We start from the raw sequence: 21,419 nt of genomic DNA on the forward strand, positions 1-21,419 counted from the left end.
TGCCACCTGAGTTATCATGGAGACTCTCCTGATGCTCAGTGGAAGAAAACACCTTTCGGTACATTCTTCTTCTGATTTGATTTAAATGTCTTACTTTGGAATGAAATGAAGCATACCCTCAAAGTGCCTTTCCACTAGCTATGAAGGTAGTTTAGACAGCTGTCTTGGCTGCAGATGTCTAAATTTGGACTCCCATCCATCATTTCTGAAACTGAATTTTTGTCACGTAAAATATATTTCCCTAGTGCATTATGACATGTTGTGACACAGACATTTGCCACTGCTCATGAGATGACCTGTATATCTCTCATGGATTTGCCAGTCATGAGTAATGATGCCATTTCAGATGCATAGGAACAGAACTTTAATACCTTCTTCTATCACACAGTCCAGAAAGTAGATCATCAGGACTTATGTAACCAAAAAAGAAACACTGCTTATCAGTAACCATGATGTCTTTCTATGCTTGGAATATCCAAATTAATACACACAGATCAATAGTTTACTTTTGCTTTCTCTCTTTATATATATTTATATAGTTCATAGGCAGGTTCCACACTAGTAAGAATCTCATTTTACTTGCCATGATGTAGCTTTCAGGACAAACTTCTCAGGTGCATTCTGTATATCCTGATCTCTTTCTCTTCAGGCTGACAATTGATGCTGAGTGTCAGCTACAGTTACACAACTTCCCGATGGATGCCCATTCCTGCCCCCTGGAATTTTCAAGCTGTAAGTAACGTGCTTAGAAATATCCCTTTTCTGACCCACACTGAACCACTTATTATGAATTTATATTTATATACTTACAGTTAGCAAGGGTTATGTTCTTAACTGGACATAGTCCAAAGGTTTTCAGTTTTATTTTGACCTTGTTTTCAAGTACATGAATCATATATGTCAACAAATATAACTGAGGAATGCTATATAAAGAATGATATAATTTCTGGGACCTATGTGATTAATTTATGCTTATATCTTAGCATAACAGTAGAAATTCTTACTTTGAACAACAAAGTCTCATGGCCTGATACTTTCTCTCTGTGCAAGGGAGTTTTACTATTGCAATAGCTGGAGTCAAGGGTTAGATATTTTTCAGTCAGATCAAGGTGTAAACTCCTGGTCCAGCTGTGGACTTTTTGGCCATAATTGAAGGATGGGCAAAATCGCATCCTATTGGTTCCACAGAAGTGGAAAACTAATTTTTGAAAAAATTTATCTCAAGCGCTATTTTAACTTACAATAAATAAAATGTGACATTAAGTAAAAGGCACTACTAAGTAACTTGAGAAAAACTTACCTGTAATTTACTTGCAATATGCTTCTCCAGTTTTTTCCAGAAATAGAAAATAGCATTTTTACTCCCCAAAGTACACTAAAATCCTAACAATGACTATGAAACAAAGCATTCTGTATTTTCCATTGCAATAAGATGGCTACCCAAGAGAAGAGATCATTTACCAGTGGAAGCGCAGCTCAGTGGAGGTGGGGGACACCAGGTCCTGGAGGCTTTACCAGTTCTCCTTTACAGGATTAAGAAATACAACTGAGGTGGTGAAGACTACTTCAGGTAAGACAACTGATCTCTTTACCTTCAGATTCATTTATGATTTTATTAACAGAAAGAAAAAAAGAAAGTTATCTCTGTTTAGAACTTAGCATTGGCACTTCAGTGAACAATTACAGGCTTTTAAATACCTGTGGAACCATCCAGGCTTTAGTATTTCTGAAGAACTCCTCACAGGAAGAAAGAATAAGTTGTTGCCTACTTTCAATTCTTGTCCTCCAAGACATACCTAAAACTGTCAGAGAAAGCCACTACTACAAGGGGTGGGCAAGGGGACTTCCTATCCTGCTTCAGTGTAGAAAACAGCAGTAGAAAACAGCTGAGACACTAAATTATAACCTGATACTGATTTGGATATTTTGCAATCCCCTTCCAACTTCCAGAAGCAGAAAGTAAGCCTGCACGGAAATTATATTCTAAGTCCCAACCTCTTTACAACAGCAGCTCCAAGTTTATTTTATTCCTTAAAAGGGGGCATGTTCAACTCTCATTAAAGAGAACAGCCTTACAAATCAGAGTCTCAGATGATTTTCCTGCTTATTTCTATCTCCTTGGAAACAAGTAATAGAATTTAAAATTATAAATGAGGAAGTACTCAGCATTTAATAAAAATAGCAATTTTAACCCTACTAACTAAAAAGAAAAAGCCATTCTTCTAGACGTATGTATTGTTTTATTTCTCAGTGGAATGAAAATCAGTGAATATGAGAAAGGACATAAAGAGGAATTGCATATTAACATTCTTGTATGTGCATGATATCCCTTGTCTTTGATTTCTTACTTTCAGAAAGAACAGTGAAATGAAAGCAGTTTTTCTTTCCAGGTTGCTTTTGATTTTTACCTTATTTTATTGTTCTGGCAAATATATTGATTTAAAATCAGACATCTGTGTTAATTCTGACTTCATAGATATCCCCAACCATTTTATTTCTAAAAGGTCAGCATTGCTGTTATGTTCAAAAGGAGGGTGAGATACACTAGAGTTGAGAGGAGCCTGCTGTGCATTACACTGGAGAGCAAACAAAGAGGTGAAGAATTGATTCAAGTTCCAACTCCTGAATCACTGGACGTTAAGCACCAATGACATGTTTAGTCTTATGAGTAGGGCAAAAATGGAATGAAGCCTCCCAGCTGTAGCCACATTTGCCTTATGGCATCTTCTGCCATTTTAGCTGAAGAAGATATTTAGTCAGCTATTCAAGAAAGCATTTGACCTTTCTCATTTTCCCAGGAAAAGAAAAATAAAGGTGCAAAAGAGGACAAGAGAGCAGCATGTGTATGAGCCATAGCTGCTGATAACCACCATTACACATGACATGGTGGAATTGCTCTCAAAGCAAATATATAAAAAGCAATACATCTCACCTCACACTGCTCGTGCAACAGGCAAGCACAAAAGGCAGCAGCATACCCAACTGTGGTCTAAGGTCTCTTCCTGCCCAGGTTGGAAACCGAATGTATTTCAGCCTTAACTTCAGGGTTTTTTATTTGCTCTTTTTCTTTCCTTTTCTGCTTGACCTCTAATAAACTTGACTCTAATAAACTACGATACTTTCACCTGCAAAGACACCCTTTCCTTTTTTTTCAGGGGTTAGCCATTCAAGCTTGTAGTACTCACCTGGAGTACTGCCATAATGCTGATTCTGTAGTTTTTAATATGATGACACACCAACCCTTTTAATTTGCTTTAAAAAAAGGGTAATTAGCAGCTAGCGTGCACTTTAAAGCAGCAGTCACTCTAGTCATCTCTCGATTCTTAAGAATAAATGCTTCCTAAAGCTACTCAGCCTGCTGAGCTGCTTTCAAAGACCTGCTGAGTATAAAAACTTGGGAAAATGTCCTGTGGATATATTTCTTCTGCTGCAGTTATCTTATGTTTGATTTTCCTTGCTCCTCTTCTTTTTAGGACCACAGGTATGCAAGAAAATTGGATTTGATTTTGATCTAGGTGCAGTATCTAAATAATTAGAAGGTGGGAAAAAAGAAGACCCCAAAATAGGGATTGTCGTGAATCTGGTCTATCTCCTACTTATATTTTACTAAAGCTGGCAGATCCTAAAGAGTGTTCATTGTTTACCTAAGTGCCATATTAGAATGCTGGGAACTACATTAACTCCAATATTTCACAGCCGGGCCCATACTTTACCTATAATTACTCTCTTATATACACACACATATTTTTAATAGTTTCCCCAAAAGAAAAAGCAAGAAAAATATTCCAAGCTTATAGATTTATTAGCAACCCATGTGTAGCCTGAGCACACAAGTTAAATGTCTGAATGCCCATATAGCCAAAACAAGTCTTAAGATTTTATGCAACTAATTGCAATGCTGCATATAACAGAGTTGAGGTACAAACTAATGTCAGTACCACTGCCAATGCCTCGGTGGGGATATGAGCCGAGGTACAGTGGAGGAGGCAACAGAAATATTAGTGAGGTGTTGGAAAGAGGACTATACTATACTTCCGAGAACTCTTCCCCAAAACTAAATTTAAATGATAACAGAAACCAGCGAAACCTGAACACAAGAAGGAGGAATTAAAGAATATGAGATTGACCAGTTACAGAACAGAAGGAGGCTGGGAGTAGCATTGAGGCATTTGAAACTGGAATAAACGTTCCATATCTGCATTTACTCCATTTCAAAACAAACTCTCGTTTCCAGCTTCATGCCTCCCAGTGACTAACACGTTCTAGTCCTTGAGGGGTATGCTTGCTTGGTGACTGGAGCAGATAAGAGAATCAGAAAGGATGGCTGAGACTTGGTGATTACAAAATCTGTTACCTCTCTTTCTGTCATGCCATAGCTGAACATTTGAGATCTGGGCTGAATTATGGGCAGAGACAGACACGGATTGCTTGAGAGTAAGCTTCCTAAGATCTGATGGACTTGCTGAAGTGACTACATTTATCTGCTGCTCTTCCTTTGCATGCACTGCAGAAATGTAAGATTAACTGAAAGGGCCAGGTGTTGGAATTCTGTCCCTGCTCAGTTAGCAAATCCCAATAACAGCAGAAAAAAGCAACTGGAATATTACAAACCATCCTGTCTTTTTCTTATCTGAGGTGAGTCATCCTGAGCTGTCAGCTTGTTTCTCTCCAAACTGAACATTCACATGTAACTCTAATTTTCTTTGAAAGTCACAGACCAAGCAATAGGAAATGACTTAGCTAATAGAATCCACTGTCCATTAATAGCAGGACTGGTAAGAAAATTTAACGCTCAACCTTCTGCCCTATGAACATTTTATCAAAATGACTAACTAACCTGTACATTTAATAATATATTACCTGTATATGTTTTTTTTGCCTTTTCACTGCAACCTATGCTGTGTATACAGCAGTGGTTTAGTTCAGATTATTTGCAATAAAGTGCACGTTAAGATATAATATCATCTGAGTTATATAAACTGCTACAGTTGATGTCACACACTTATAAACTGAGATGGGCTTAAGATTTATTGTACTACTGAAGCATGTTCATAATCACTGCACCTCAGCAATGCAAATCTTGGTCATTATGAAGAAACTACCATTTCTCTTGTGTGACCTCTTTGCTCACAGTGTAAGGCCCCATCCACTGAAGGGTAGTGAGATTCTTCAATAAAAAGGGGATGAACTAAGGGAAAAGTCTAGATAATAAAAATTCACCAACTTCTGAAATTTGGATGGACGCTGCCATGAGTAGTCCTTACAAAGAAAGCATGAGATTTACCAAACCCTACTTCAAGAGTAATACTGAGGTTGCAGAGCAAAGCCAGCTGCTTTAGTGACATGTTCAGAGCTCATGTTATGCTTATATTGTCTTTAGTTATTAAAGGGTGTGTGATTTATTAGACATATGATCTATACGTGGGACCAACGTAAAACTCTGTGGCAAATGTGGCAGAAAGTGGACAAAAAGAAAAAGAGTTTTATCATAAAACAAGCAGCAATAATAAAGAGAATAAAACAAAAAATGACTGCTCTATCACAAGGCATACTCTTCCATCCTCCATATTCTTATTTACTATGGCACAATACATTTAATTCAAATGAATGACAGTTCTTTTTTGCTTAAAAAACTATTCTATAACTAATTTCTGATCCTTTATATTCACTGTCATTAGAAATAAGAAACAAATTAGGTGAAAAAATAGTCCAGCAAGTCCATCACTTGTGAATCGTAGCAGCAAATGCTGCTGTTCTTCACTTTTTCGATGTCAAAATGAAAGTATTATACAGCTTAGCTAGAATCACATTGTAGAACAAAAGGGGCCTATTGCTTAGAAGGGCCTTCAAGGAAGTTTTTCTAGAGAACTCTCTCAACTCAGATTTGACTAGCGAGAAAGATCAGCTTTAATTTTTCTGATTTTTACTGCAATACAGCAAGTGATACAGAAGTATTAGATTTGTGAAGTATAATGCACAAGTGGATGACGCCAATCAGGGATATGTTGAACTTTTTGAGAACAGGAAAACAGGAAAATTCAAAAATCCATAATTAGCTACTTCAAATAAAAAGTGAAAGACTGTAGTAAGGAAATAATCAAAGGCACAAATGTAAAAAGATCAGTAGTTGTGTAAAAAAATTCTGGGGACTGTAGTAGTCCACAAACACACAAGGACAGAGAATTCGTTACTGTTGCAAAAAAAACACCTTTTCTGGGATGCATCACCCGGTGTTGTGTGTAAACTTGGGAGAAATAGCCACTGTTCTACTCTGAAAAACTGATGTCAAACAGTTGCTGCATTCTGTTCGATTAAAAAAAAGGTTTGCTTTTATGTGCAATATTTTAGGAAAGACAGGGGAGCAAAGGAGAGTGTAATAAATAAAGGTTTAGAAAACATGACCTATGGATGTATTTGGAAGTATGGAACCAGCCTGTAAGTAAATATAACTGGTGCTCAAAGGAGTAAAACAAACATCCTGGTTTTAAGCCATAACAATTATTAGCACTGGCACATATTATTTAGGGAGATTGTAGAAACCCTAAAATCAGAGGTTTTATGAAATCATACCTCCGACTAGGAGGAAAGAACTAGCTTATACCTTGAAATTATTTCCATCAGTAAGTTTCTATGAATTTCATAAAATTACTAGACAAACTGCATTTCTACTTACTATTCCAGTGTTTTTGAACGTACAAAATGTTGTACTATGCAAAATGGCTTGTGAATGTGTAATTATTCAGGACAGACGGAGCTTCTGCTATTCCCAGTTCATTTCTTTGACTTGGTAGTTCCTTTTTTAGACCAGACGTTGTCTATTGCTTAATCACAGGGCCTATCCTGAATTTTTAATTCAATGCAAAGGCATTATAAGACTAACCAATAAATAGCAATTCAACAAGCTGCACAGGATCCACAAGACTGGTGAGCCAATATCTTTAAATTTATTTTAATTTTCTTCCTGGTCTGTGTTTTACAGAGCTAATCGGAGCTGTGCAGTAGAGCAGTCTATTGCTCATAATTGGTAAACAGTGTCAAATTGATAATTAAATATTTATCTTGCTATGCAACTATTAAGCCACAGAAATAGATCTGGGTCTGGTTTCTGTTTTATCAGGAAAATGTGGTCAAGGCTATTATTTGTGGAAGAGGATGTATTCACAGACTTCGATACTTCATTTTAAATCTCTATCATAATGAATTGAACAGTTGGCAGGCATGCAGTCCCCAGAGGTTTCATAATGCTCAAAAAAAGCAGGAGTCTTCACCCTATGCTTCTTTATTAAGTCAAAATATGACAGGTGCAGATCCTGTTTGAAGATCTGTGTTGGGAAATAGGCCTAGTATTAAAAAATGGCCATGGGTGGATTGCCACTGTGCCTAGAAATCCTTGATAGCCCCATACAGAGCTCTGAGTCCTCCTATGAGCTGATTATAGCATATGGCATTGTCAGGGAGATCCATCTGAGAACTGAAAACATTCCCTGTCTGAAGAATTTGATCTAGTGAATAGGTACAAGATACTAGTACCTGCATTTTGCTTTTGGCAGAACTTAAACTTTCTTTGGATCCACTTTGCAGAGGAACAAATGATGACACAAGCTTTAAGTAAGAAAACTCAGCCTACTATTAAATAGTTCCGTGTGTCTTTATTGTTCTCTTTATTGTTTAGGAGGGTTTTTCTTTCAATATCCTTTTTTTTTTTTGAAAAGCTATGTTAAATTATTATTTTAAACATACTTGCTAAAAGAATACTGTCTCTGTAAGGCAGTGAAACATTTAAAGCTGTAGGCAGACACAATCGACCAAAAGGCCTACTTTTATGTTTGCTGCTTCAAAGGAAATCCTTAGCTCTAAGGCAGTATACTTAAGATAACCCTAAAATATGTTAATAGCGATACCTTGATATTTTACTCCTAATATAAATATTCTTGTCACCTGTCCAGAAAAAGAGCACCAGGGAATACTTTTGCTTGTAAATTTTTTTTTCATGTAAACTCTCCCTTATTTTAACTCACATGAACCACTTTTTAACATTGCTGCACCCAACATAACATTATTTGAAAGAAAATACAGGAGTTGAGTTATTTAACTTTCTCACACCACCATTATGAAGAGTTACAGACAATTTTGTGAGCAGGAGGAGGATTTTGTTATGGTAGTATCTTACAATAGTTTGATATAGCTGTCAGGGAATAAAACCAGTCTAAGGTAACTACTGCTGCATAATTTTTTGAAGGATAATGAATAACAAACATTTATCGAATATGAATAAAAATATTTTCTCAAATAATCCAGATACTCATATCTGTTCAGTCATTCATCAAACCACGGCAATCAATGAACATTTGCTGAAGTTATATCTGTTGAAAAGTTTGTTCATTGAAAATAATTAGGCTACATTTCAGGATCGTGTCTTCAAAGGGTAAAGATGTAGTACAACTTCCTCCCTCCCATACCTGTTGTATACTCCACATTTTCTCATCTAATTTGGTTGTGTGGCAAATGAGTATTTATAGATTAATTCACATGCTTGCATAAATGAACTAATTCAGTAAGCAGGCTTTTTGGTTCCTCTCTGTCATGCAGATGTCCAAGGTCCGTGTACACTCACCTTTTCAGAACTGCAAAATCAGAACCCCTTAGAACCATTTATCCTTGCATAATCCCTGTGAGACAGACGAGACGACAGGGACAAGCTGAAGGCTTCTTGAGAAACTGGACAATGAGTTGCAGACAAGAGGGACAGAGGCTGGGAAGGACTCGAGTCAACTGCATTTGGGTCTCTTCTGTACTGGCTGCTTCAGCCCTTAGCAGCATCCCAAAAGACCTGAGAAAACCTGCACAGTTGTCTTCCCACTTTCTTTATTCATCCAGACACCTCTCTGCTTGTCATCTGGTCTGTAGTTGGTTTTGAAATCACTATGGAACCATTCCTCTGGCAGTAGAGCAATAGGAAAATCCATGCCACCTTAACAGTATAAGCCAAGGAGCTTTTAATACAAATGACACATCTAACAAGAAAGCCTGTGGATCCAAGTAATACATACAACTAATAGCTAGTTTTGGCCTGTTTTTCTGCTCCATGCTCAGTTATGACCACGATAAAAAGGATCTTTCTTGTTTATGTGGAAAGTGTAGTTGCAGTCATGTGAAATATGTTTCCATGATGTTGTTAGATGCTGTAAGACTCCTTGGAAATAGCTTGATGGTAAGCAGTAAGAACTGCCAAGCCACGGCAGCAGTGGCGGAGCTGTGACTGAGGATTGAAGGGCCATTACCAATTTGGTATTAATGCAAAAAAGCATCCAGCGCACAAAGAGTCCCTAACTTTGCTATCTCTTTCACAGTGACAGGCTAGATCTTTGTGGTTTAATGGGCAGGAAAACCCCCCACTATTCCTGGGGAATCAATATGTTTAAAATTCTTACAGATAGAAAGAATCTGACTTCTCTCTTCAGGTTTGCATCTGTATAGCTTCAGGTTTAGGCATTCCAGTTCACCTGCTTCTAATCATATAAAGAGTTGAAAGCCTCTTTGATGATTACTTTTTTTTCTTTTGAGAAGGGTTAAGGGCTTTTTTGAAAAGTGACAGTAAATCAGCCCTGTTTTACTGTCAGTTTTTCTTAGACTCACTGTCAGCTGAGTCACCCAGCAAAGTGAAATCATGACTGTCCCTGAAGAAAAGGGTTGTGGGGCCCTGAAACCTCTTTCAACCCACCCCAGTAAGACTTCACAACTGAACAGACTCTTGCGGGTCAAGTTTATTTTTCCTTGTTTTTCTGAAGGTTTGCCATATCTGGAAGCATGTTTTGCTACACTTTAAACCGAGCTTTAGAAGGTCAGGTAAGGATAAAAAGGATTAACATACAAGTAACCAGAGAATAAGGAACAATGTGGAATCTTATGAGCATTTCCACTGAAACTAATGCAGGGTAATTGCAAAAGCACAGACATTAAAGGCAAGATTGGTTTTGTAATAAATATAGTTTTGTGGATAAAACAGAACAGTGGCTTTAAGAAATAATATTTGTTCATTTAATAGCAAGAAAATAATTAGATCTTCTAGGACATTTGAATTATTTAAAAACAAAAAAGCCACCATCATTATGAATGTTTTAAATTTTATGGAAAAAAAATCAGGAAATTAAGAGTTATTCTATGTTTAGAGTCTTTCCTGCAAATAACTAAGCATACAAATTTTTATGATACCTCTAATGCCTTTATGGATATATTGTCTTTTTTTGAGACACAAAGTCTATTAATATCCCAACTTCTTTTTTTTAATTCCTGTCTGGTAATGAAGTCATCATACTCCACCCACTGATTGACTTTCACAGAAACCGTTGCAATATCACAAGAGAAAATCAGTGTTATTCCACTCTTTTCAACTGGAGCTAGATCTAATTATAATGAATAGTGGTGAGAGATCTTTGATTCAAAAGGATTAGACACAATGGTTTAGTATTTAAAGAACAATGTATATTCACAAATATTTTAGCATGAAAATAAGTCTGAATATTAAGTGTTTTTAGAATAGTTTTTTTCCATAGTGAATAAGTATGTTTAAATTATTGATTTAAATAAATAAATGTTTTATGGTGTTGCTGTTTAAATAATTAAACTTCAAGGAATCCTGTGATAAATTGGAGGGTTCCCGAACACTTCAGCCTTTCAGCTGTAGACTCACAAGGTAATCTTTAACTTGGAAACTGATCAGCACAGCACTGATGTTTCACTTCCAGGCCCTTTTTGTGTTCAAAAAATATGGTTGTAATACAATTATTTTAAGATTCTTTCTTTCACATTTTTTTCCCTTGGTCTTATCTGACTTATCATCTTCCTGCTTTTTCAGTGGAGAGAAACAAATTTGTTAAGGATGTTTGAAGGTGATGAGAGCTTAATGTTCATTACGTGTATAGCGCAGGGATAGTTCATACGAAATAAGTTTGGATTTGCCTGGGGCACGTATATGTCCTAAATAATAAACATATGCCTCTAAGGCTGTTCTTACACAGTTAAATCCCTTCAGGTTGCAGGTGCAATTTCTAGCTTCTCAGTCTCATGTCATTACATAGCATTTTTAGTAACCTTCTTATCTAAGATGCTGTTTTGTTGGGGGAGTTTGTAACTGTATTTGAACAGATATAATTGAAAGGCTGAGTGGAAGTAAGACACACAAGTCTGCATAACAAGAGTATCCGAGTCAGGCAGCATTGAAGGGAGCTAATAACACTCAAATTCAGCCAAATATCACATGTAAAAAGCAAATGAAACTAATTTAACACCACTAAGTTTAAAGAGACCTTCCCAGTGAGCTTTGATTTTTAAATTTTTTTTGTGGCAAATGAAACAGGAGAAACAAAAAGGAAATAGACTAGGTTGTTAAATAAAAATGTGTAGAGTACGTACAAATTCATAAAACTCTGTGCAGTACCTTGTGATTGTAAAATGTTCCACTTACATTTTTAGATATGTGTTATCTATAATTCCATAAAACCATCCTATAATGTTGACAACACATTCTCACATAGTAGCATAATGTTAAGCATGGTAGTAATGTTCAATTATTTGTCATTATCATTTTATGTTTCACAAACATTAACTCCCTCATTTTTATTGTTAAAACAAATTCTTAACTGTACATTGCATGTGCTTTAATGTGGCTTTTTTAAACAAGGCATAATCGTCCTCATTTTGATATACATTATAGAAGCTATAAATATGCCACTTATCTCAAAAAGTGATACAGTCTATTTAAGTGAGTTCTTTGCTACTCTCAAGAAGACTGCATAATTAAAGCTAAAGAGCTGCAGGATAAAATTTATGTAATAATACTTTCTTGTATCATGCCCTAGATAAGAGAATTTAAAAATATTTTTCAAGATTTAATGCATAAAGTACCACAACACCCTTTGTGTATCTTAATGCTGGTGGCTAGAAGGGATCATGAAACTAGTCAGTAAATTGTTATTTGTTCTTTCTCAATTCTCTAACTGAGAAAACCATCAAAAAACTTGACTATCATGTTCTTATTGATTGTACTGTTCTCTTTTAATCTTGAGAATATGAGTTTGAAGAGGAAGTACAGTCATACTGTGTAGGTAACAATCAATCATACAAGGTTGCTTCTGTTCTGTAAGTCTATAGGTTAAAAAAAAAAAACCAAACCCAAACAATTCTTTTCCCTTGCCTCCCTCCAAAAACCCTAAAATGAGTTCACACCCTGTCCATCCCTGTCCATTCAAATTACAGATAGCAATAACTACTTGACTGTACTTAACATCCCTTCTCTAGTTATGCAAAATAGAAAAATATACAGTCAGTAAAGAACTGGTAGTGATTTCTTAGATAATTTTCTGCTGTTATCCAGTAACATTTATTTAAATATGAAATAAAACAAGTTTGAATACTTCCAACCACCCTTGTAGTTCATCAACATTTCCTATCACTGTAGCAAACTACTAGTCTGGAACTATTAGATTGTTCCAGTTGCACAATCATGATGTGAAACAGCAATGTCTTGGAACTTTGGTTGTACAAGTGCAGTAGCAATAACCAGGGCAATTCATGACAGCATATTGCCACTCCGCTAAGGATTTGAGCTATGAAATAAGAATTTTCTGATAACTCACATAATTTATTTTCAATCTGGGAAAAGCAAGAATGTTATTGAGTATGAAGAAAATAAATTACTTTTCTTTATTATTATTTCTAAAAAGTAATCATTGTTAAAACCCGTATGACTAGATTTAGCAATACTGCAGCAAAAAAGAAGTAGACTTTCAAGTATAGGTATAGAAAATCTATGCTTTCCTTCAGTTCTGAGAAAGACATACTGTATCTCTTGACAAGAAAAGCAAAGAATTTCACCAGGAGAATTTATTACTAGCAAATAGTGCAAATATTGAAAACCCATTATCGCTCTATAAGTCAGAGAAGAAAAGTGAAAGGGAAAAGATCAACTTCTGAACACTGGAATATGGGAACACGACATTTCTCTGAATTAATGAGCTGGTTCATTTTATGTGCAGATCCCACCAGTGCCCCAGACAGGAAAGGTCCCATATAACCTCCCACAGAGCGTATGGTGATTTGTTTTAGAATGTAGTCCCATTGGTCATGGTAGCATTATTTCAGGGCTTTGTATTGACAGAGACTGTTGATGTTGAGCTTCCTACCAGCCAGCTGATCTAGGATAACCCAGCTTGCATGTCATTAGATGTGGTAGTGCCTATTCTGTGCAGGAGGATGAGTCATTTTATACTAACAATAGTCGTCACAGAATCACAGAATGGCAGGGGTTGGAAGGGACCTCTGGAGACCATCTTGTCCAAACCCCTGCTTGAGCAGACACACCTAGAGCAGGGGGCACAGGAACGCATCCAGGTGGGTTTTGGATGTCTCCAGGGAAGGAGACTCCACAACCTTCTGGGCAGCCTGTGTCACTGCTCTGTCACCCTTAACAGCTCTGGTTACATTCTGAAACATATATAAAAGCAACCACAAGCAGACATTCTCCTGCTGAGTTTGCCAGCTTTGGTGCCCACCTTTTCTTAAGTAGCTTTACAATAAACCATACCCCCAAATCATAATGCTGTGCTGATGAGGCTCATGAGTTGGGAGGAAAAAAATCTCTACCTCTTATCTCATTCTCTCTGGACCACCTCATTCCTAGTGCCACATCCTTAAAAATTTAAATTGGATTTTTGTTTCCTGGTGTGATAAGAGATTTTGTCTAGGGAGAATTAAGTAAGAAAAATGAATAGTACTGTGAGCAGAAGGGCTGATTTCTTACAGATTTGCATCTCATGGCAGAATTCCCTACTGTCTAATGAACATGTAAATGACAGTTTAAGCTTTTTCAGCAGGTGAAGCATTCCTCACAGGTGTTCTCCAAGTAATTTCTCTGGAGTCTAACAGGAACCAAATTCATGCCTTAACTTTTCTTGGGAGAAAGAGTGTATGGAGTGGCTGATGTTGTGGAAAGCAATAGGGTAGCATTATATGACAGTCCCTCAAATCCCTCTACCTGTCTTTTTAACACTTTGCAACTTCTGTCTTAACTGTTATAATTGATCAATATATTCAGAATTATAAACAAGGAGGGCCTGAGATAATATAACCTTGACTCATCTTAGAGGAACAGGGTAGGAAGCAATACACTCCTCTAAGTTTTAACAAAAGCTTAATACCAGTTTTGAGGCTTATAGAAAAGGGCTATTCATTATTTCTTTCATTTTTCATTACATTTCACAAGCCATTGTAATTCCGACCTCCGGATATTACTCAAGCTCTACAAGACAAAATATCCCAACGAGAATATTGGGAATTAAACTGAAATCAGGAAACAATGGAAATAATCTGAACAGTGTTCAGCTTAATATTTGAGGTTGAAGAATGGCAATTATTTTATGTGCAATTCAATTAAACAGTTTGGATTTGGTGTATGGGATTAAAGAGATTTTCTAATATATAGTGAACTTTTGTATGAAGATTCTTTAGCAGATTTGAGAACAAAAATTTTACATAGAAATGTTCTTAAATTAGTATTTGACTCTAGCACCTCTGAAAATGAGGAAATTCAGCCCAAGCTGAAGTTCTTCATATATAAAGCCCACACTTCAGACTAGGTGAGTTAAATAGGGTGCTTTATTCCACCTGTACTAGCTAAAATCAAACATAAATGTATGATAATTGTTATTATGCCTATCTGAATGCAGTGCCACAGGTCCTACCCATGCACAAAACTTAAAATAAAATGTAAAAATAAATTTAAAGGAAAAAGTAGCGTTTCAGAGAAGGGCAATGAGCAATATTGTTTTCGATACGGCAAAGCTCTAGTTCTATAATTCACTTAGTTGGGGAATGCAAACTTGAGGGACACAGTCTCTTTTTTCTTCTAGATATAATTGCTATGATAGTGAAATTTTAATCCAAGAGTGGGGCTGCTAGCAGATGTTAATACAACTAAACAACTAAGTTGTTTCATGTTGAGAGCTGCTTGGAAAACTTTGTTTACACCTGTGTTCATATTTTCAGACATTCACTTTGCTTAAAGAGGTGTTCACATGGAGCTGTTAGGATCAAGAAACAGGAAGGAATCTACATCAGTAAAATGTATTTTTCAGAAACTACCATCAGTGGTTTTCTTTTAAACTTATTCTACTTCCAGAAATAATAAAATAAAATCCATCTCTCCATCTGGCTGGGAGCTGTTGGGATACAATTTGAGAACACTGCTGTCATTTCCATGGTAAAACCTGAAAGTCATTACAAGAAAAACAAACTTCCAACTTTTTCACTCTACTGAAGTATTTCAAATGCTGTTTTGGCTCTGACTACTCTTTCTCTCCCACCTGCCGTATGTGCATATGAATGGCAAAGTGCTAGGGAATGGGGCCAGCAGAGCTGAACCAGAAGAGAGGCCTGCTGCTGGGCACAGTGCTGTGGAGGAGTGCTGCGTTTGCCTGGTGGGAATGTTGGTGTCTTGAAGGAAACTGGGTGACATTTCCATATCCACATCCCTTCTAGGAAATTCATGAGCTCCTTCAAAGCAAATATTGTTTTGTTGGGTGTAAGAAGTTATTGCTTGCATTTTTATTGCTTTGCCTCTTGGGTTTTGAGTACATTTCTCTCTTATGGCATCTGAGGTAACATCACGACTGACTTTGTCTCACAGAGAATCTCTATAACAAGCTACGCCTGCAAGATATGAATGGACCACTGCATCATTTCTGCATCCAACATACTATCCCAACCCTGAAGTCTTTTACGATAGCAACCTGAGCAGGAAGATAAATGCAAAAGGCATTGGATTATTCTTTTGAGCTTATTAACCGTTTCTGGTACCAAGCACCTGTTGCAGCCTTATCTCTCTGTGGAGTTACAAATACAGCAGCTGGACTTCTATAAAACAATGTAGGAGACCTTACAGAAATTTAGCTTCCAGTAACTTCATATTACCTATGTGTAGGGTACACTCCATCCTACGTGGTAAAGCTCACTCCACAATTTCCTTGCCACAGTGCTGTGGGACTCCAAATGCATCCTCCTCTGTATAGCACACAGTGTTTCAGATCCAGAATTGCCCGTTTATTTTTAAAAGCTTTCCAGGACATAACATTTTCAAATGTTAAAAGAGGAAAGTCTTAAAAAAATGTAACCCATGGGATTCACAGTGTTATAGCCTCACTTTTAAGAACAGATTAAAAGGTTGTAATTCCTGGCCTGAAAACATACAATGTGATGGTATTCACCCTGCAACATGGAATGGAGACTCATAGGGAACCTGTCCTGTAGTAGCTGTGAACATTGTTCTGAATATGTCTATTTGAAAAATAAATAGTTCTTCAAAGGTCTTCTCTTGAAAAGGGTGAGCCATTTAAATACTTTGTAGGATTTGGACTAGTGTGATTACATATAGTTAGAAGCTCTACGCTTATTCCTGTGAAGCTGGTAACTGAAACTTGAAGATGGTATCTGTATTCTTTAAAGAAGTTTTTTACATCCTAAGCTTGATCTGTTTGACTTCAGATTACAATACTGGTTATAAATTATTCATGATTCATAGCTGTCTCTTCTGAGACAGATCTTCAAACTAAGCACCCTCCTAATCTCTATCCTTCCCTTTAGGTCTGTTGCGTGCAGGCCTGTGGCCTGTCTCACTGTTGCTCTTGGTATTAAGTATCATTTTAGAACATCATCTCATTGTTTTCCATTTTTCATAGTTTCTCTTTCACTATCTCTGACACCGTTCACATTTTTAACTCTACATTTATTTACCATTTTAACCATAAGCTAGTTCCTTCTGCTTTGGTGCCTTTATTTGTTCTTGTTCTCTGATTTTAAAACTAATTTTTCACCACTTCTAATAGCTAAAGAGATTCTGGGTTTGACAGCTTCTTTTTCTTTCCTCCAATGATTTTACTTTCTACCTGATGTCAATAATATCCTCCTAGAAAGCTCAAGAGGTTAAAAATACACCCAAACACATCTGCCATCTCCTTCTTTGCATACAACTGTTCTATTAGAGGTAGTTTTTTCCATGTCATTTCCTCACCAATCACACCTCAGTCTATTTTGCAACACCTACTTTTGCTAGTGGATGTTTCTGCTGTTACATGTTAGCTGTGATTGTGAACAAGATTAATTTGCACATTGCTGAAGGTTTGCACGTGGCTTCTACATGACAAAATACTTAAGAATCCAGAAACAATTTGGGATCTGCACACAGAGCAGGCATTGTCCTCAGGCAAACCAGTAGCAGGAGAATGAGGATACAATTTAACTCTCAGACATTAGTCCATAATAACCTTTTCCAGAGGAATGTCTCAAACTGGAAAACAAATACATTTGTGATATTTTTGTTTCTAGGTAGTTATAAAAACCCACAAGTATGATTCAGAATATCTTATTTTTAATAGCCATAGATGTGAACTCTGCAGGAGTCTTTTCCAGGTAATTTGTCAGTCTCTTACAGCAATATAATGGATTTATCTACTTAAGAATATGGAACAAAATGCCTTGAAATTCTTCCACATTTCTCATTGGAAAAATACAGTTTCTAGAGGTAAATGGCTTGCCTTGATGTTATAGTTTCAAAGTATGGTTCTAAGAAATTTTAGATGTTTACAATAAAAAAGTTACTCTCAAACAAGTAAACCTAAATACAGTAACAGATTCTTCTCATGAAAATCATTCTAAGCTTTCGTGTGTAGGATTTGTGGTATTTTTAAAGCTTTTTTAAAGTCAGGTATGTATGACTGTATGTAATATAGTCTTGTATGTAATATGTTATTTATTTATGTAATATACATGACTTCATGTCATGTATATTACATAAATAAATGACCTTTTATTAAGCTCAGCTCATGGCAAACTCTAACTCGAGAGCTCTAAATCCTAGCAGTCACCAACTATCTTGAGGCAGATGCATACCTTCCTGAAACACGCACATTAACGGGAGTAACCTGCTCCAGTATTGCCATTTGTATGTACAGCAGGAGAAAAGTACAGCTCACGTGGGAGAGAATGTACTTGTGCGAGACAGCACGTACTGCTCAGAATGTAGGCAGGCAACAGATATATATTCACTGAGACAGAGGCGGCTGTTCTTCCCATGCCTTGAACAGACCATGCAACATAAAGAAAAATGCTTTGTTTTTTTGAGCAATGTAGACCTCTGTAATAGCCAAATGCAGCATATTTTTCAGGATTTATGTATTTCAGATTAGAAAACTGATTTCTTTTGAGTCACCCTCATTCCCTTCGGTCAAAAGGTGCTCTTCCAATCAGTCCAAACTGTGTTTTCTCTGCTATGGAGGAACTTTACAAGCCAAAATTCTGGTTAGGACCTATGAAACAAGCTTAAATACATATATACAGACATGCATAAATGGGCAAAATCTAACATATATTCTCCAGAATGACCAAACTCTGAGCACGGGTTAACCATGGGTTATTTTAATTCCTGGTTTTAACTGAGTTAAATGCAACTGAACTCAACTTACTTGTAGAAGTTAAATGCAACTATCTCAGCTTCAATTCTAGACAGCCACTTACTAACAATTAGAGAAAAAAAACCAAGTACACATTTGTCCAGCTTTAAAAAGATCCTAACACAATCTACGTAGATCTATTGCTATTGTCATCATGAAACACTTCAGGGAGGGACTCAAAACTGAAGTAACTTTATAGGTTCCTGGTGGGAAACTGCCTTGAACTTGATAACCTAAGAAACCTGTAGTTCTGTCAGGCAACTGTTTCTAAGGAGCATTCTACCAGTGTCCATATCACAAAAAAAGGTAACCATCCGTTCGTAAACAATAACATGGCATTAGATGTAAGCAGAAAAGAAAAATTACCTAGCCCATGAGTAGCAGTGATGCTGGGATCCCTGACAGCAGATACATTTGGCTGCAGGTTCAGAAGGGTGTCACGCAATGTCAGCAGAAGATATACAGGGCTCCCTTTCCTAGCATAAATATGGACCATACAGCACCACATACAGATAGTGAGATTACCATGTTAATCACAATTTTAAAAATTGATGAATACAAAAACTTCACAAATAGTTACAAAAAAATGTATTCTTCTTCTCCTTTCTTCTTTTCACCTTATGTATGATACACACACAGAGACATGTTCAAGACTAACCCAAACAGCAACTCCTCCTGGTGTAACCAATTACATGTTCATCTGCTAATGCAGGTAAATACTAAGATATGAACTGGAATTCCTACAAAAGTACTAGTAAATCTTAAAAAAGAAGTTAGTGATAGAGCTCCCTGTAACAAAGTGTGTGAACATCCTTTCTGCCTACCTGTGTATCTGGGTAAACTTAACATGTCCACAAGTAGAAGTGGAAAGCTGACTGGGAGGATTCCCTGCAGAATTCTGCAAGCTTTTCAACATTGAAAGTCTTTATAATAAAACCATGAATTCTTAAGCAATAAAATTATGTTTTGCTCTGTAATTTCACTTTAAATCAATATTCAACAGAGGCAAATAATGAAAGTTTAAAATGCATTTATATATTGCTGCCAGCTGTGTCTGTCATCGATAAATGAAACCAAAAGTTGTGGAATGTTTCTCTCAATGGCATAATTACTACCTGGTTTATGCACATACTTACATTTTAATTAACCAAATTATTTAGTTATCCTTCAACTACATAGGGGTATCCTGTAAGAATCAGGTGTATCAGGAAGTTCAGAATTACCATAATCATTCACAAACTGATATCATTTAGTGGTTAGCAAGATTCTGAATACGGACAAGTCTTTCAGTGGAAGGTGCAGGGAGCCAATCCTAGATGACAACCTTAAATTTAACTCTCATGCATGTGTCACCTTTAATATTGTTATTTTTTGTAAGCCCCAGGCCATAAGAGTTTTTATTCTTTTCCAAAATTCTGTTTTTTGAATTTTCTTATCATCTATAGGTGTTGCCTTGTTTCCATGTCGTATAAAAAACTTTTTCAAAGCATACAGCCTGCTTTTTTCTGGCAACCCAGAAACATGACGAGACAAGAAGATGACAAAACTGAATGAAGTTTGGTTTTTCCCTTTGTATTTTAAGAAAAAATGTTTGGAAAAATGCTAATAGTTTCAGATCAATCCTTATACCACTGATTACGGGCTCTGCTTTTAAATCAGAAGATTTGTGGGTTTCGTTTATTTTCCTTCTTTGCATGACCATGTCTACATTTGGACTTTTTAGTATTACCAGAAACAGAATAATAGTAAAATATTTTTGCGTTTTCTTTTGTGTGAGAAGCCAAAGAAAAATTGTAATAAGTATAAACATGTCATAAATACTATGTAACATAAAATATTTATTTTATCTTTTTGACCAATTGCATTAAATATTTCCATGTAAGTTTAGAGCAGAATCTGCCAGACTTTGCTGAAGCACATAGAAAGCACATGTTCCAAAGAACCTCCATGGGAGGAAAGACAGGTTGGGAGAAGAGAAATAGCTGTCGCTCTACAGATGTTCAGTGGGAGAGCTGGGACTAGACCTGAAATACCTTGTCTGCTGCTTCAGTGTCCTAATCAATAATCCACGCTGCTTCTTCAAGATATTTTCGGGCTATGCTTTTTCCAGCAAGCCAGTTTACTTTTTATTACGTATCTTGGTTGGGTTCTTATGCTCACTAATCTTCTTTTATTACTGAGCTGCCCTAGCTCTCTGAAGCCCATGACATTTGGTAGCTGATCCCACTGAGCTGTGAAGAAATTTGGGTTTGATCTGTACTACTTTTGCTCCTTGATGTTTTGCCTTCCAGGATTTCATACCCGGATGAGTTCTAGTCCTTTCTTGGTTACTTAGATTGGTTTCCTGGGGGTTTAAAACTAAGTATTCACTCATGAAATCTTCTAAAATATTTAAAGAAAGCCAAAAATAAATTGAATTGACGTCCAAAAAAAAAAAAAAAATTAGTGCTGGAAGTCAAGCAATAAAGCATGTTGTATTCCTCCTAGCATCCCTCAGGCTCTTTGTTTATGGCACTGTCTTTCCAGTAATCTCCCTGTGCATTCAGTGGAAGTGAGATGCTGGTGTTTGAGTGGTACTTTCTTATATAAATATTTCTTCTGCTGGGGGCTTCAGACAGAATGAATCTGTGAAAACTGTAGCTCCCCTGCAGAACATTGCCACCATGAAGCCATGCCTTCTCTCATCTGGAGAGGAAGTAGAAGAAAACATCAAGTTTTATTGCAGCCTCAGGTTATGTAATACTGTCTCCTGGCTCTGAAAATAACTGAAAACATCAAGGTCAAAGATTAAATGTACTGTATCCTCAAATTCCTCTTCTCTCAGAATGAAAGGCTTTCTGAAGAATTACAGAATGACCTTTGCCATGCAAGACAATTTATAAAGATGTCAAAGCAAATCTGAGAAGTGGTGTTTTATGA

The 21,419-nt window shown here is 36.5% G+C and overlaps 1 protein-coding gene across 2 annotated transcripts in view; it reads left to right on the top strand.

Annotated features, from left to right (window-relative positions):
* The window catches only part of GABRG2 (gamma-aminobutyric acid type A receptor subunit gamma2), a 71,428-nt gene that overhangs the window by 30,745 nt on the left and 19,264 nt on the right, over positions 1 to 21,419 (top strand). For both annotated transcript variants that reach the window (XM_075102106.1, XM_075102107.1), the window contains exons 5-6: positions 650 to 732; positions 1,433 to 1,570. In XM_075102106.1, the coding sequence (XP_074958207.1) occupies positions 650 to 732; positions 1,433 to 1,570 (221 nt within the window). The remainder of the gene's footprint in view (positions 1 to 649; positions 733 to 1,432; positions 1,571 to 21,419) is intronic.

Source organism: Phalacrocorax aristotelis, chromosome 8, assembly GCF_949628215.1.
Source record: "Phalacrocorax aristotelis chromosome 8, bGulAri2.1, whole genome shotgun sequence".
In the NCBI taxonomy this organism is placed as follows: domain Eukaryota; kingdom Metazoa; phylum Chordata; class Aves; order Suliformes; family Phalacrocoracidae; genus Phalacrocorax; species Phalacrocorax aristotelis.